This window comes from Lithobates pipiens, unplaced genomic scaffold (assembly GCF_037356315.1).
Source record: "Lithobates pipiens isolate NorthernLeopardFrog02 unplaced genomic scaffold, aLitPip1_a1.2 Scaffold_18, whole genome shotgun sequence".
NCBI lineage: Eukaryota > Metazoa > Chordata > Amphibia > Anura > Ranidae > Lithobates > Lithobates pipiens.
This window is the reverse complement of record NW_027507758.1, coordinates 216,749,694-216,762,917: the sequence shown is the minus strand read 5'-3', so window position 1 is coordinate 216,762,917 and position 13,224 is coordinate 216,749,694. Positions and strand designations below refer to the sequence as shown.

The window sequence follows — 13,224 nt, the reverse complement described above, 5'->3', positions numbered from 1 at the left end:
TCTGGTCGCTTAAACTAGCACTCTTAGTAGCAGTCACATCAGCCAGAAGGGTTAGCGACTTGTAGGCCCTATCCATTGTTGAACCTTTCTGTTCTATATTTCCGGACCGGGTAGTGCTGAGAACTGACCAGGGTTTTTTGCCTAAGGTTTCAACGGTATTCCACAGGCCACAGGAGATAGTTCTCCCGACCTTCTGCCCTTCACCACCCGGCAGGAGGGAAAGAGACTTTCACAGCCTGGATGTAAGGAGATGCATACTACACTATCTAAAGATCACAAGTGAATTTAGAAAATCAAATTCACTGTTTATACTATTCTCTGGCCCACGAAAGGGATACATGGCTTCCAAAAACACCATAAGTAGGTGTCTGCGAATGGCCATCTGTGAAGCCTACAAAACTTCAGGGGTAGATCCTCCCGCAGGAGTAAGGGCCCATTCAGCCAGGGCAGTAGCAACATCCTGGGTGGAATGGGCAGGGGCTTCTCCGGGATGGATTTGCAAGGCTGCTACGTGGACAAGCTTCTTCACTTTCACCCGCCAATACAGATTGGATTTTCTCTCTGCATCAGAGTAGTACTTTGGCAGAAAAGTCCTACAGGCGGATGTCCCACCCTAGAGTAAATACTCTTCTATCATCTCCAAGTGCTGTCCTGAAAGACGAGGTGAGAAAACCTTAGACATAGTGGTAACGGTATTTCTATGAGTCTTTCAGGACAGAACCGATGACCTGCCCTAAAGTATTATAAAATGTTGTGTTATTTCTATGTTCTGCTTATCTAATTTCAACATGACTGGAGGTACTCTAAAACAACTGAGGCCATGGTGGAAGGGTCCGGTCTATAAAGAAAACTGACTGCAGTGTTTCCTGGGACAGTGGGTGGAGCTATGCTCTCTCCAGGTGCTGTCCTGAAAGACTCGTAGAAATACCGTTACCGGTAAGTCTAACTAAGGTTTTTTTCAACGGTCTTTGGCTTATATCACTCTTTAGTACGTAGATTTGTTCAGGGTGTAACATGGATCAATCCCCTTAACAAGGCACCTCTAAATCCTTGGGATTTGAATTTGGTCTTATCGGCTTTGCAGAAAGCCTTTTGAACCTTTACGTGAAATTCCCTTGGTTCTCTTGACTAGAAAGTCTTTCTGGTTGCCATATCTTCTGCTAGAAGAGTCTTGCAAGGAGCCATATCTGATCATGCATAAGGATAAGGTGGTGTTATACCCTCATCCTGAATTCCTGCCAAAGGTTGTGACAGGTTTTCACTTAAACCAAGATATTGTTCTTCCTTCTTTCTTCCCAGAGCCTCGATCTATTGAAGAAAAGGCACTACGTTCCCTTGATGTAGTGAGAGCAGTCAGAGTATATTTAAAGGCGACTGCTCAGGTTCGTAAAACAGATGTTTTGTTCGTACTGCCAGATGGTCCAAAGAGAGGACAGGCAGCATCAAAATCCACTATTGCCAAGTGGATTCGTCAGGTCATTATTCAGGCTTATGGTTTAACCCTTTCCTGACTAAGCCTATTTTTGGCATTTGGTGTTTACAAGTTAAAATCCATATTTTTTGCTAGAAAATTACTTGGAACCCCCAAACATTTTATATATATATATATATATATATATATATAATTTTTTTTTTTTTTTTTTTAGCAGAGACTCTGGAGAATAAAACGGCAAATGTTGCAATATTTTGTCACACGGTATTTGCGCAGTGGTGTTTTAAACACAACTTTTTGGGAAAAGGGACACTTTCATGGATAAAAAAAAAAAATAAACCGTAAAATTAGCCAATTTTTTTTTTTGCGTAATGTGAAAGATAATGTTATGCCGAGTAAATAGATACCAAACATGTCACACTTTATAATTGCACGCACTCGTGGAATGACGACAAAGTACGGTACCTAAAAATCTCAATAGGCGTCATTTTAAAACGTTTTTACGGTTACCAGGTTAGAGTTACAGAGGAGGTCTAGTGCTAGAACTATTGCTCTCGCTCTGACGATCGCGGCGATACCTCACATGTGTGATTTGAACACCGTTTACATATGCGGGCGCGACTTCCGTATGCGTTTTCTTTGCTTTGCGAGCTCGTGGGGACGGTGGGCGCTTTAAAAAAAAAAAAAATTATATATATATATATATATATATATATATATATATATATATATATATATATATAATTTTTTTTATTTTTTTTTTATTTTTTTTTTTATTTTTTTTATTTTTTTTAGTTTAAATGAATAAATTGTGTTTTTTTTTTTTGTTTTTTTTATTGATCACTTTTATTGCTGTCACAAGGAATGTAAACATCCTTTGTGACAGTAATAGGTGGTGACAGGTACTCTTTATAGAGGCCCCCGATCCCTCCTTTACACTTCAATGTATTCAGATCACCGAAAACTGAGATTCTGAATAGTGTATATTTTTTTTAAACCGGCGCCATTGGCAGCCGAGTAAACTGGAAGTGACGTCACGACGTCGCTTCCATGTTTACTATTAGCGAAACTGGAATGAAGCCGCTTCATTTCAGTCCCTGCCCAGCAGCCAGAAGCGGTGAATTGGTGCTCCTGATTGAGCGGGAGCACCGGTAACAGCGGCGGGAGGGGGGACGTCCCCTCCCGCTCCTCCTTCATAACAGCCGAGCAGCTTTTAGCCGCATCGGTTGTTATGGCTGGATAGCCAATCGCCCGCTGTAAAAACCGGTACCGGGATGATGCCTGCAGGTGCGGGCATCATCCCGGTATAACCCCCGGAAGCCGAGTACACACATCTGCGTACGCTCGGCGGGAAGGGGTTAAAGAAGAAAGTTCCTCCTTTTCATGTTAAAGCACACTCAACCAGGGCGATTAGTGCCTCTTGGGCGGTGCATCATCAGGCCTCTATGGTACAGAACTGTAAGGCCGCGACTTGGTCTTCAGGTCATATGTTTACCAGATTTTATCAAATCGATGTTAAAGGTCATGAGGATATTGCCTTCGGGCGCAGTGTGCTGCAGGCTGCAGTATGAGTCCTCTGGTCTCCTTTCTCTTTTGTTATTTCCACCCTTCAGTTGCCATTGCTCTGGGACATCCCACATAATAATAACTATGGCTGTGTCCCCTGATGTAAGAAAAGAAAATAGGATTTTTAAAACAGCTTACCTGTAAAATCCTTTTCTTTGTTGTACATCAGGGACACAGAGGTCCCTCCATTCTTGGTATACACTTGCATTGCTAGGCTACAAAACTGAGGACCCTCAGTAAAGGGAGAGGTTATATAGGGGAGTACACACCTTTCGGTCTGATATAACCCACATAGTAATTACTATGGCCCTGTGTCCCCCGATGTACATGAAAGAAAAGGATTTTACAGGTAAGGTGTTTTAAAAATTCTATATTTTGCCTTTTTTAATGTCACTTTGTCCATGTTAAGGGTCAGGCCCAAAAAAGTTTTAATTTCATAAAACGTGATAGGTTTCCATTAATGGAGATGGCCTGGCAAGGTTTGAATTTGGGTTGGTGGCAATGTAGGGCATAAACCTTAGTATGGGCCACAATCAAATTGTAAAGGTCTTCGGTGAAAAAACAGCTAAAATAAAAATCAAGGGGCTTGTTAGGTTCACTTTCCAGAACCCTGGACTGTGCTGTGAAATGGGGGCATAACAGGTGCTGCTGAATCTGGGGGCAGCCACTGGAGGTTTTCAAGCACCTCTAGAAAGGCTACTATGGGATCTACGGGCCTGTGCTCTAATTCTTGGTGGCTGCAGTTGCATGACGCTACTAGTGCTAGCCACTTTACCAGCTTGTAGTGCACTTCTGGCACTCATCATTTCACCATGAGATACCGCAGTGGTGGTGTCTAAAAGGCCAGGATGTACTAGTCTGCTGGAGCTTGCCAAATCACCAAAAGGTAGTGCAGTGCTAGTACTGGCACTCTGCTACATTTGAGCATAACTATGCGTTTCTAGCACCACAGCAACCTAAGGTTGGGTACACCTGGCTTTAGCAGGGATCTGTTCGCCATCATCTGAGCTACCTTTCCAGGTGCTGCTGCTTTCTACAGGTTCATATTCTGAGCCAAATTCTGTCAGTAAGGACTCCCCTTCGCTCTCATCTGTCATACTCAAAATCCTGTAGGCCTCCTCACTAGATTACCTATTTTGGGTGCTAAATTTACAGTTACCTAGTGGCGACTATGGGAAAAAGAGCTCATGGCTAGCAATTAGGGAATGCCTGCGTGCTAGAAATAAAGAATAAGAATAAAGTGCTAGAATAGATCAGGCCTGATCTTGCAAAGTATCAGAGGTAGCAGTGATCGGGGTGGGGGGGCATGGCAGCAAACCCAGAAATAGCTGGTGATGTACCAGTATATTGTCCACTGGGGCTGGGCCACTCGCCCACAGTAAAACTACTGCGGGCAGCAAGTAGTTAAACATTTGATATGTTTTTTATTGTGAATGAAAAATGGGTTTATGAAATTCGCAAATCATTGCATTCTATTTTAATGTAGATTTTACAAAGCGTCTCAACTTTTTGGGAATTGGGGTTGCAATTCTATCTAATGTGTATTTTAAGTTGTGCATCAGTATTCATAAGATGTTTTTATTGCATATTTTTCTTTTATAAGCACATTGCTAACTGGACAGATCTTGGAAAGAATAGCAACAGAATTTAACCAGCTGCAGTTTCATGCAGTGCAGAGCAAAGGAATGCCTCTTTTGGACAAAGTGAGACCAGTAAGTATACCCCTCATTGTTCCATTATTCTTTGTTACTTTCAGTAGTTTTAAAATTTGTCACTCTCAAGCCACATCTGTATAGATCATTTAAACACTAGAAAAAAAACTGATGACAGCTCCCTGAGACAATATATGGGTGTGTGAGCCGGGTCTGGCTTTTGCCTCCCCCTGAGGATAGATTCGGTTGGAGTTGCTTAGAATATCATTTCTACTAGGTCTGAAACAACTAATCGATTAATCAACAACTAATCGATTATGAAATTAATCGAATACTATTTTCATAATTGATTAATCGGCCAGTAACATAATGGGTTAAAACCTAAAATGAGCCCTTTATAATACAAAGAGCAAATAATTGCTACTGTAAATATTACTTTCACCGTTCTACAGTAAAAAAAGATCCCCTTACAGTAGTGATTATTTGCTTTTTCTACCATAAAGGGCTAATTTTAGTTTTTTTAACCCCATTATGTTACTAAATGTCTTAAACCAGGTTCATATCTGTGTTTTTTTTTTTTTTGGTGCTTTTTGCAGAAATGCACTACAGTTCATTTACATGATTTCCTATAGGACACGATAACATCTGAAAGGGTCAGGGACTTTTAAATCAAAATGGTGCTTTATTGGTTCAATATACTTCAATGGAAAAGCTGCAGAAAAGCATGTAATGCGTTTTTGCAGAAATTTGTGTTTTTTAATCTGCCCAAAAAAAAGCAAAAATGCAAATTGCAGGAAAATCACGTGCGCAAAAATCAAAACGCACAGCAAAAGGCACTGCAGAAACAAATCAAAAGCAAACTGCATAGGTGTGTACTGAGCCTTATGCTGGTCACACAGATCAATTTTCAGATGAGAATATTCAGACTAAAAATCTTTGTACATTCGCTGAATGAAATAATTTTGTTTGAAATTTTCACTTGTTTTTAAAATGAATGTAATATCTGAACGAAAACCACATACACTGTCTGAAAATTCCCTTGACTAAGAAGTTTTCTATTATTTCTAAATTTTCCCATCACTGTGGTTGAAAATGAACGTCAATTTGACCCACTTTTTTTTTTTTTTTTGAAGGTTATTAATCGATTAATGGAAAAAATAATCGGCCAACTAATCGATTATGAAAATAATCGTTAGTTGCAGCCCTAATTTCTACTTCATTTCTGTGTTAAAATCGGGCAACAACGATCTTATTAGTATAAAACGGCAAAGGTAGTGATGCGCAGTACTATGACAGGAAGTTTAGCCTGGAGGCTAGTAAGCTTTATGGGCACTAAAAATATTAGGTGATATATATACTATCGCATAAAGTGAAAATATATGTGTAAAACAGTATGCGTGTTTTATGAGGGGATGATGAGGGACCCTCGCCACTATAACATGACATCCAGGATAAAAATCAAATATAGATGCAAACATACGAAAAGAAAACAATCGCAATATTTTAAAACTAGTGATTCCCAATGCGATTTGTTATAGCTGACAAAATCGCATAAAGTGCCAGTGCCAAAGAATAACAAATAAATCTGTGCAAATATCCTCTACACCATAAAATAATTAAAACAATATAAATAAAGCAGTAAACAACTCAATAATTCAATTGTGCAGAAAGTGGTTAATTATAACTGACAAAATCGCAAGTGCCAGTGCCAAAAATAAGTCCGTGCAGATATCCTCTACACCATGAGCTAATTAAAACAATATAAATGCAGCAGTGAACAGCTCAATAATTCAATTGTGCAAAGAGTGAAAAAATAAAAATCCAAATAAACGCATAAAAGTGTTGGTGCTGAGGGAATAAGTGCAAAATCCCTCTAGAACAATATGAAACGTGTGCACAGTACCTAAAATATATGCCAAAATATCAAAATAAAAAATATATAAAAGATGAAAAATACATATGTCGGAAAATGTCCGTTATACTTGTGCGACAACCAGTGGCGATTATATCAAAGAATCGCATATAGTGCTAGTGTCTAAATACATGTGCACTATATAAAAAGCAATGTAATCGGTGATAATAGTAGTGATGGTGAATATATCCCTCGTGGTCCTGTGTGGTCAGAATATGGGTGTCCCCTTACCTTACAGCTGTAAGGTAACAGCATGTAATATGTATATCATCAGGGTCCCTGGTATTCTTTATCCTTTGAGGTCCTGTTGTGGTGTCCCCAGATCCTGGGGTCAGTATCCTGCCTATTGCGCTGTGTTGGTCCCTTTAAGTAATCACTCAGCAGCATTCAGCGTGGTGGGTACCTCAGCAATTGGTGTGTATGTAAGGGGTTAAAAAGATGAGGAGGAAGGGAGCCCCATAGTGTAGTAATTTTTAACCATATAGTATTTTATTAAGGTAAATAATCAGGTACTCACAAATAAAGCAAGTTTTCAATACAGTGTATAAACGAGCCTCGAGCTCGATTTGCGTCACTTCCGGTAGCGTCCCGACGCTGATCCCTGATCCCCTGATGAAGTCACGTGACCGCGACGAACACGCGTCGGGACGCTACCGGAAGTGACGCAAATCGAGCTCGAGGCTCGTTTATACACTGTATTGGAAACTTGCTTTATTTGTGAGTACCTGATTATTTACCTTAATAAAATACTATATGGTTAAAAATTACTACACTATGGGGCTCCCTTCCTCCTCATCTTTTTAGCCCCTTACATACAGGACCTCAAAGGATAAAGAATACCAGGGACCCTGATGATATACATATTACATGCTGTTACCTTACAGCTGTAAGGTAAGGGGACACCCATATTCTGACCACACAGGACCACAAGGGATATATTCACCATCACTACTATTTTCACCGATTACATTGCTTTTTATATAGTGCACATGTATTTAGACACTAGCACTATATGCGATTCTTTGATATAATCGCCACTGGTTGTCGCACAAGTATAACGGACATTTTCCGACATATGTATTTTTCATCTTTTATATATTTTTTATTTTGATATTTTGGCATATATTTTGGGTATTGTGCACAAGTTTCATATTATTCTAGAGGGATTTTGCACTTATTCCCTCAGCACCAACACTTTTATGCGTTTATTTGGATTTTTTTTTTTTCACTCTTTGCACAATTGAATTATTGAGCTGTTTACTGCTGCATTTATATTGTTTTAATTAGCTCATGGTGTAGAGGATATCTGCACGGACTTATTTTTTGGCACTGGCACTTTATGCGATTTTTGTCAGTTATAATTAACCACTTTCTGCACAATTGAATTATTGAGTTGTTTACTGCTTTATTTATATTGTTTTAATTATTTTATGGTGTAGAGCATATTTGCACAGATTTATTTGTTATTCTTTGGCACTGGCACTTTATGCGATTTTGTCAGCTAACAAATCGCATTGGCAATCACTAGTTTTAAAATATTGCGATTGTTTTCTTTTCGTATGTTTGCATCTATATTTTTATCCTGGATGTCATAATGTTATAGTGGTGAGGGTCCCTCCTCATCCCCTCATAAAACACGCATACTGTTTTACACATATATTTTCACTTTATGCGATAGTATATATATCACCTAATATTTTTAGTGCCCATAAAGCTTACTAGCCTCCAGGCTAAACTTCCTGTCATAGTACTGCGCATCATTACCTTTGCCGTTTTCTACTCCTTCACTGGGGTTCAAGTACCCCACTTCAGTGTGTGCAGCAGTACAAACGCTCTGTTTCCCTGATTAGGCGCAGGAATAACCTTTTTATACTGATCTTATTAGTATGATCTGGCTGCTGATGTCTATGCAGCTATCTTATTATTATTGTCTCTTGTGAAGTTTGCCATATAAGATTTTTTATATTTTATTTTTCCCCTAGAGGAGCAATTGTCTATCTGTGACAATTTGGGATTAGTGTTTGCTTGACTATCCTTGTTGCTCTGGCGCCCAAGCCAGGGAGACTTTTTTGTAGGCATTTTCACACATCCAGACCGGTTAGACCTGTTTCTATACCCCCCTTGTGTGTGTCCTGAAGAAGCGATCAAGCGAGACGCACAGAGGCTCACCCATTTTGTTGATGTCATATTTTCGAATGTCATTTGGGTATATGTGACCCCCTTTTTGGCTGTGTTTTTGGCTGACTGGATATATGCCTCTTTAATATTAATACTATGTATGTTTTATATGTCCTTTTTTACTTGTATGTATAAATAGAATGACAATTTTTTAAACCAATACTGTTGGTCCAATCTGACTTCAAAGTCCAACCTAGTGTTTTTTTTTTTGTGTTCATTGTTACTTTCATATTTCAGTAAATTCAGAATTTTTTGATACATAGTCTGTATTCTTTAACCACCCAATATGATGGGATTCAAATGGTGTATGAAAGGGCCCTTTCACATTGGTGCACTTAAGAAATACAGTACACGTTTTGCAAAAACGCATATTGTGTTTTGACTTTCAATGCATTTTGATGCATTTTCTGGATTCCTGACTCCTAGCACGCAACTGTGAAACTTGGACATGTGACTCAAACGCACCGTGGGTAAATTTTTTATGCGTTTTTGGTGCGTTCCTATTAAATTACAATGGAAGGTGTGTTTTTGAAAGCCAAATATGCTGCATGCAGAACTTTTCAAATCACAGCACAAATGCAGTACACTGATGTGAACAGTTGCATTGAATTTATAGCAAAATAATTTTAATGGGTTTTTTATTGCACTGGAAAGGTGAGTTTTAGCACGGCAAAAGCGCACCAATGTGAAAGGGGCCTAAAGGTTGAACAGAATGAGGATAAACCAGCATAAGTGTCTTAAAAAAATGTAAGGTATAAAGTGCAACCATAATGCATCCAGAAAGTATTCACAGCACTTCACTTTTTCCACATTTTGTTATGTTACAGCCTTATTCCAAAATATATTAAATTAGTTTATACGTGTGGGGAGAAAAAGAGGGATTTTGACGGTGCTTGTATTGGTACAAATTAAATACATAAGGTTTAATAAAAAATATGTTTATTAGGATACAATTAAAATAACACACATAGTGCAATGTCCAACAATATACATGAACAAGTTATACATGAGGGGTCCTAAAGGCAGAAAAATTAGGTACTTGCAACACCTTATCCTAACATGTTTCACAATAGCTTCTTCAGGGGATGTGCAAGCTGATGACAAATAGTATTAAGAGAAAAGGGAAATTAATAACATTCTATAAAAGTCTAAATAAATACATACTATGGGTTATACAGTATGTAAAGTTGAATATCATGTTGTGCTTTCCATGTAAAGATTCTAAAAGGAGCGCCTACCATCTGCTAACCGAGCCCCCAGAAGCACAGAAAGCCAGCCACTGAGTATGGAAAAATATGTATGACCCTACGCCCACAATTGGCCGCTCAACAAAGGGGGGCATAGACTGAGGTAAGTCAGGGCTGTAAAAAAAATAGAACAGAGTATAATAGAAAATAAAATTAAACTAATAATTATGGCACTAGCCATATACGATAGCATAAATAGTAATATATAATGTCCTCAATGATTGAGGAAAGGGCATAGGGCCTCCATAAGTTTAGATAATGGATTATACAAATGAACAGACTAATAGTTGATAAAGCAGTAAAGCTAGTATAGTGCAACATTCACAATAAAGAGAGTGATGAATGAATGTAAATAAATAAAGGCATTAAATAATCAGAAGTCCAACCATACTTGCTGCCAAAAGATCAGTTGTATCAAAGCAAACTGTGAACAGCTGATACTAGGAATTGTATGTAGCAAATAAGATTAGTTTGCTTTGATACAACTGATCTTTTGGCAGTAAGTATGGTTGGACTGCTGATTTATTTAATGCCTTTATTATTTACATTCATTCATCACTCTTTATTGTGAATGTTGCACTATACTAGCTTTACTGCTTTATCAACTATTAGTCTGTTCATTTGTATAATCCCTTATCTATACTTATGGAGGCCATATGCCCTTTCCTCAATGATTGAGGACATTATATATTACTATTTATGCTATCGTATATGGCTAGTGCCATAATTAATAGTTTTTTAATTTTATTTTCTATTATACTCTGTTCTATTTTTCTTACAGCCCTGACTTGCCTCCGTCTATGCCCCCCTTTGTTGAGCGGACAATTGTGGGCGTAGGGTCATACATATTTTTCCATACTCAGTGGCTGGCTTTCTGTGCTTCTGGGGGCTCAGTTAGCAGAGGGTAAGCGCTCCTTTTAGAATCTTTACATGGTAAGCACAACATAATGATGTTCAACTTTACATACTGTATAACCCATAGTATGTATTTATTTAGACTTTTATCGAATGTTATTAATTTCCCTTTTCTCTTAATACTATTTGTCATCAGCTTGCACATCCCCTGAAGAAGCTATTGCGAAACATGTTAGGATAAAGTGTTGCAAGTACCTCATTTTTCTGCCTTTAGGACTCCTCTCATGTATAACTTGTTCATGTATATTGTTGGATATTGCACTATGTGTGATATTTTAATTGTATCTTAATAAACGTATTTTTTATTATACCTTATGTTTTTAATTTGTACCAATACAAGCACCGTCAAAATCCCTCTTTTTCTCCCCACACCTATAAATTAAATTTGTAATGGGGATGAGGTGCCTACTTCCTATGGGTGTTCTTTGGTAGTCTAGACCAAAATTTAAAAAATATCAAATTAGTTATTTTCCTCAAATTTCTACAAACAATACCCCATAATGACAACGTGAAAGAACTTTGTTTGAAATCTTTGCAACTTAATTTTAAGAAAAAGTATTTACAGACTTTGCCATGACACTCAAAATTGAGAATAATGCTGTAACAACAAAAAATGTGGAAAAAGTGAAGTGCTATGAATACTTTCCGGATGCACTGTATATAAAATATCCCAATTCACATGTGTATATACAAAATGTCCCTATACATATTCCAATGTGTGATCAAGAAGTGCTAGTAGTGCTCATCCAAAATACAGTAGTGCTCAGGTGCTTGTTCACATGCAAAGCCACTTACCTGATACAAAGATCCCAAAATGAGATCATATGTGCCTTATCTGCAGCAAACCAGTCAACTCCAGTCTCTGGCTAATCCCCATTAAAACAGATTTACTGGTTGGCTCCACAACTCGCACCACCATGCAAGTATTCAGGATCGAGCCTGGGACCGCTGTGTGGCTGGGCTAACTTTTGGGGAGAACCAAGCTCCCCAGTGTCTGGAGAGTAGGGTGTAGATGGTAACCATAAGTGACCCTACATTGCAGCATCCTTTGGCCCTATTACAAGATATCCATGGTATTATACCAATGGAGTATACCAGTTATTGCATAATACCTTCCTGAAGAAGCAGGCTTTGTCTCGTGAAATGCAATCTGTGTCAGCCACAGCAAGTCCATCATTCCCCACTGCAGTGGGGTTGGTGAGAATCAACACTTTTCGATGTCCTGTTTGTACACATGTACTACATTTTCATGCTTGTCCAACAATTTTACTCTGTGTAATATCTTGATACTTTTTATTCAATGGTACCACCATAGTCCTTCCAGTTTAGTAGTTGGGGTTTTGGTACAATGAATTTTTCAGGATGAGGTACCGGGCTAATATTGTCCAACTTTTGAGGGTTCTCTTATGAGATCCCCCTCCCAACTTTTCTTGGCTGAGTACAGAGGAGTACATCTTTACCTTCCCCTCCTCTGTGAGGAATGAAGCCGGATGCAAAGAGGATTTTGTCACTTCTGGTATCATGTACATATGTACGTAGGTCGCACAAACATTATTTTATCTATGATTGAACCACACGTGGGGTATCGCCACAAATGTCAAAGGAGGAACAATAAGTCTAGCGCCAGACCTCCTGTTTAACTCCAAGCTAGTAACCTGTAAAGGCTTTTAACCACTTGCCGACCAGCCACCGTCATTATACTGCGGCAGGTCGGCACGATCCTGCAAACCGCTGTAGCTGTATGTCGGCTCCTTTAAGGGGGCTAGCAAGCGCTGCATTGCTGGGCTTCTCATGCTCGTGGCCCACAGTTGCGGGCATGAGAGGCAGAACAGGGATGGGTGTGTGTGTGTGTCTGTGTGTAAACACACAAATCCTTGTTCTGGGAAGAGAGGAGAGTCAGATTGTGAGAGTTCATAATAGCTAGGAACCACGATCTGTCATTTCCTAAAGTCAGTCATCTCTCCCACAGTTAGAACACACAGACAGGGAACACGGTTAACCCCTTGATTGCCCCCTAGTGTTAACCCCTTCCCTGCCAGTGACATTTACACAGTAATCCGTGCATTTTTATAGCACTGATCGCTGTATAATTGTCAGTGGTTTCAAAAATGTGTCAAAAGTGTCCGATGTGTCCGCTGCAGTCCCAATAAAAATCGCAGATCGCCATCATTACTAGTAAAAAAAAAAAAAAAAAAAAAAATGCCATAAATCTATCCCCTATTTTGTAGACGCTATAACTTTTTGCGCAAACCAATCAATATATGCTTATTGCGATATATATTTTTTTTTTTTATATTGCCAAAAATATGTAGAATACATATC

The 13,224-nt window shown here is 38.8% G+C and overlaps 1 protein-coding gene across 3 annotated transcripts in view; it reads left to right on the top strand.

Annotated features, from left to right (window-relative positions):
• COG2 (component of oligomeric golgi complex 2) overlaps positions 1-13,224 on the top strand; it is a 442,013-nt gene that overhangs the window by 165,375 nt on the left and 263,414 nt on the right. For all 3 annotated transcript variants that reach the window (XM_077486570.1, XM_077486569.1, XM_077486571.1), the window contains one exon: positions 4,602-4,710. In XM_077486570.1, coding sequence (XP_077342696.1) covers positions 4,602-4,710 — 109 coding nt within the window. The remainder of the gene's footprint in view (positions 1-4,601; positions 4,711-13,224) is intronic.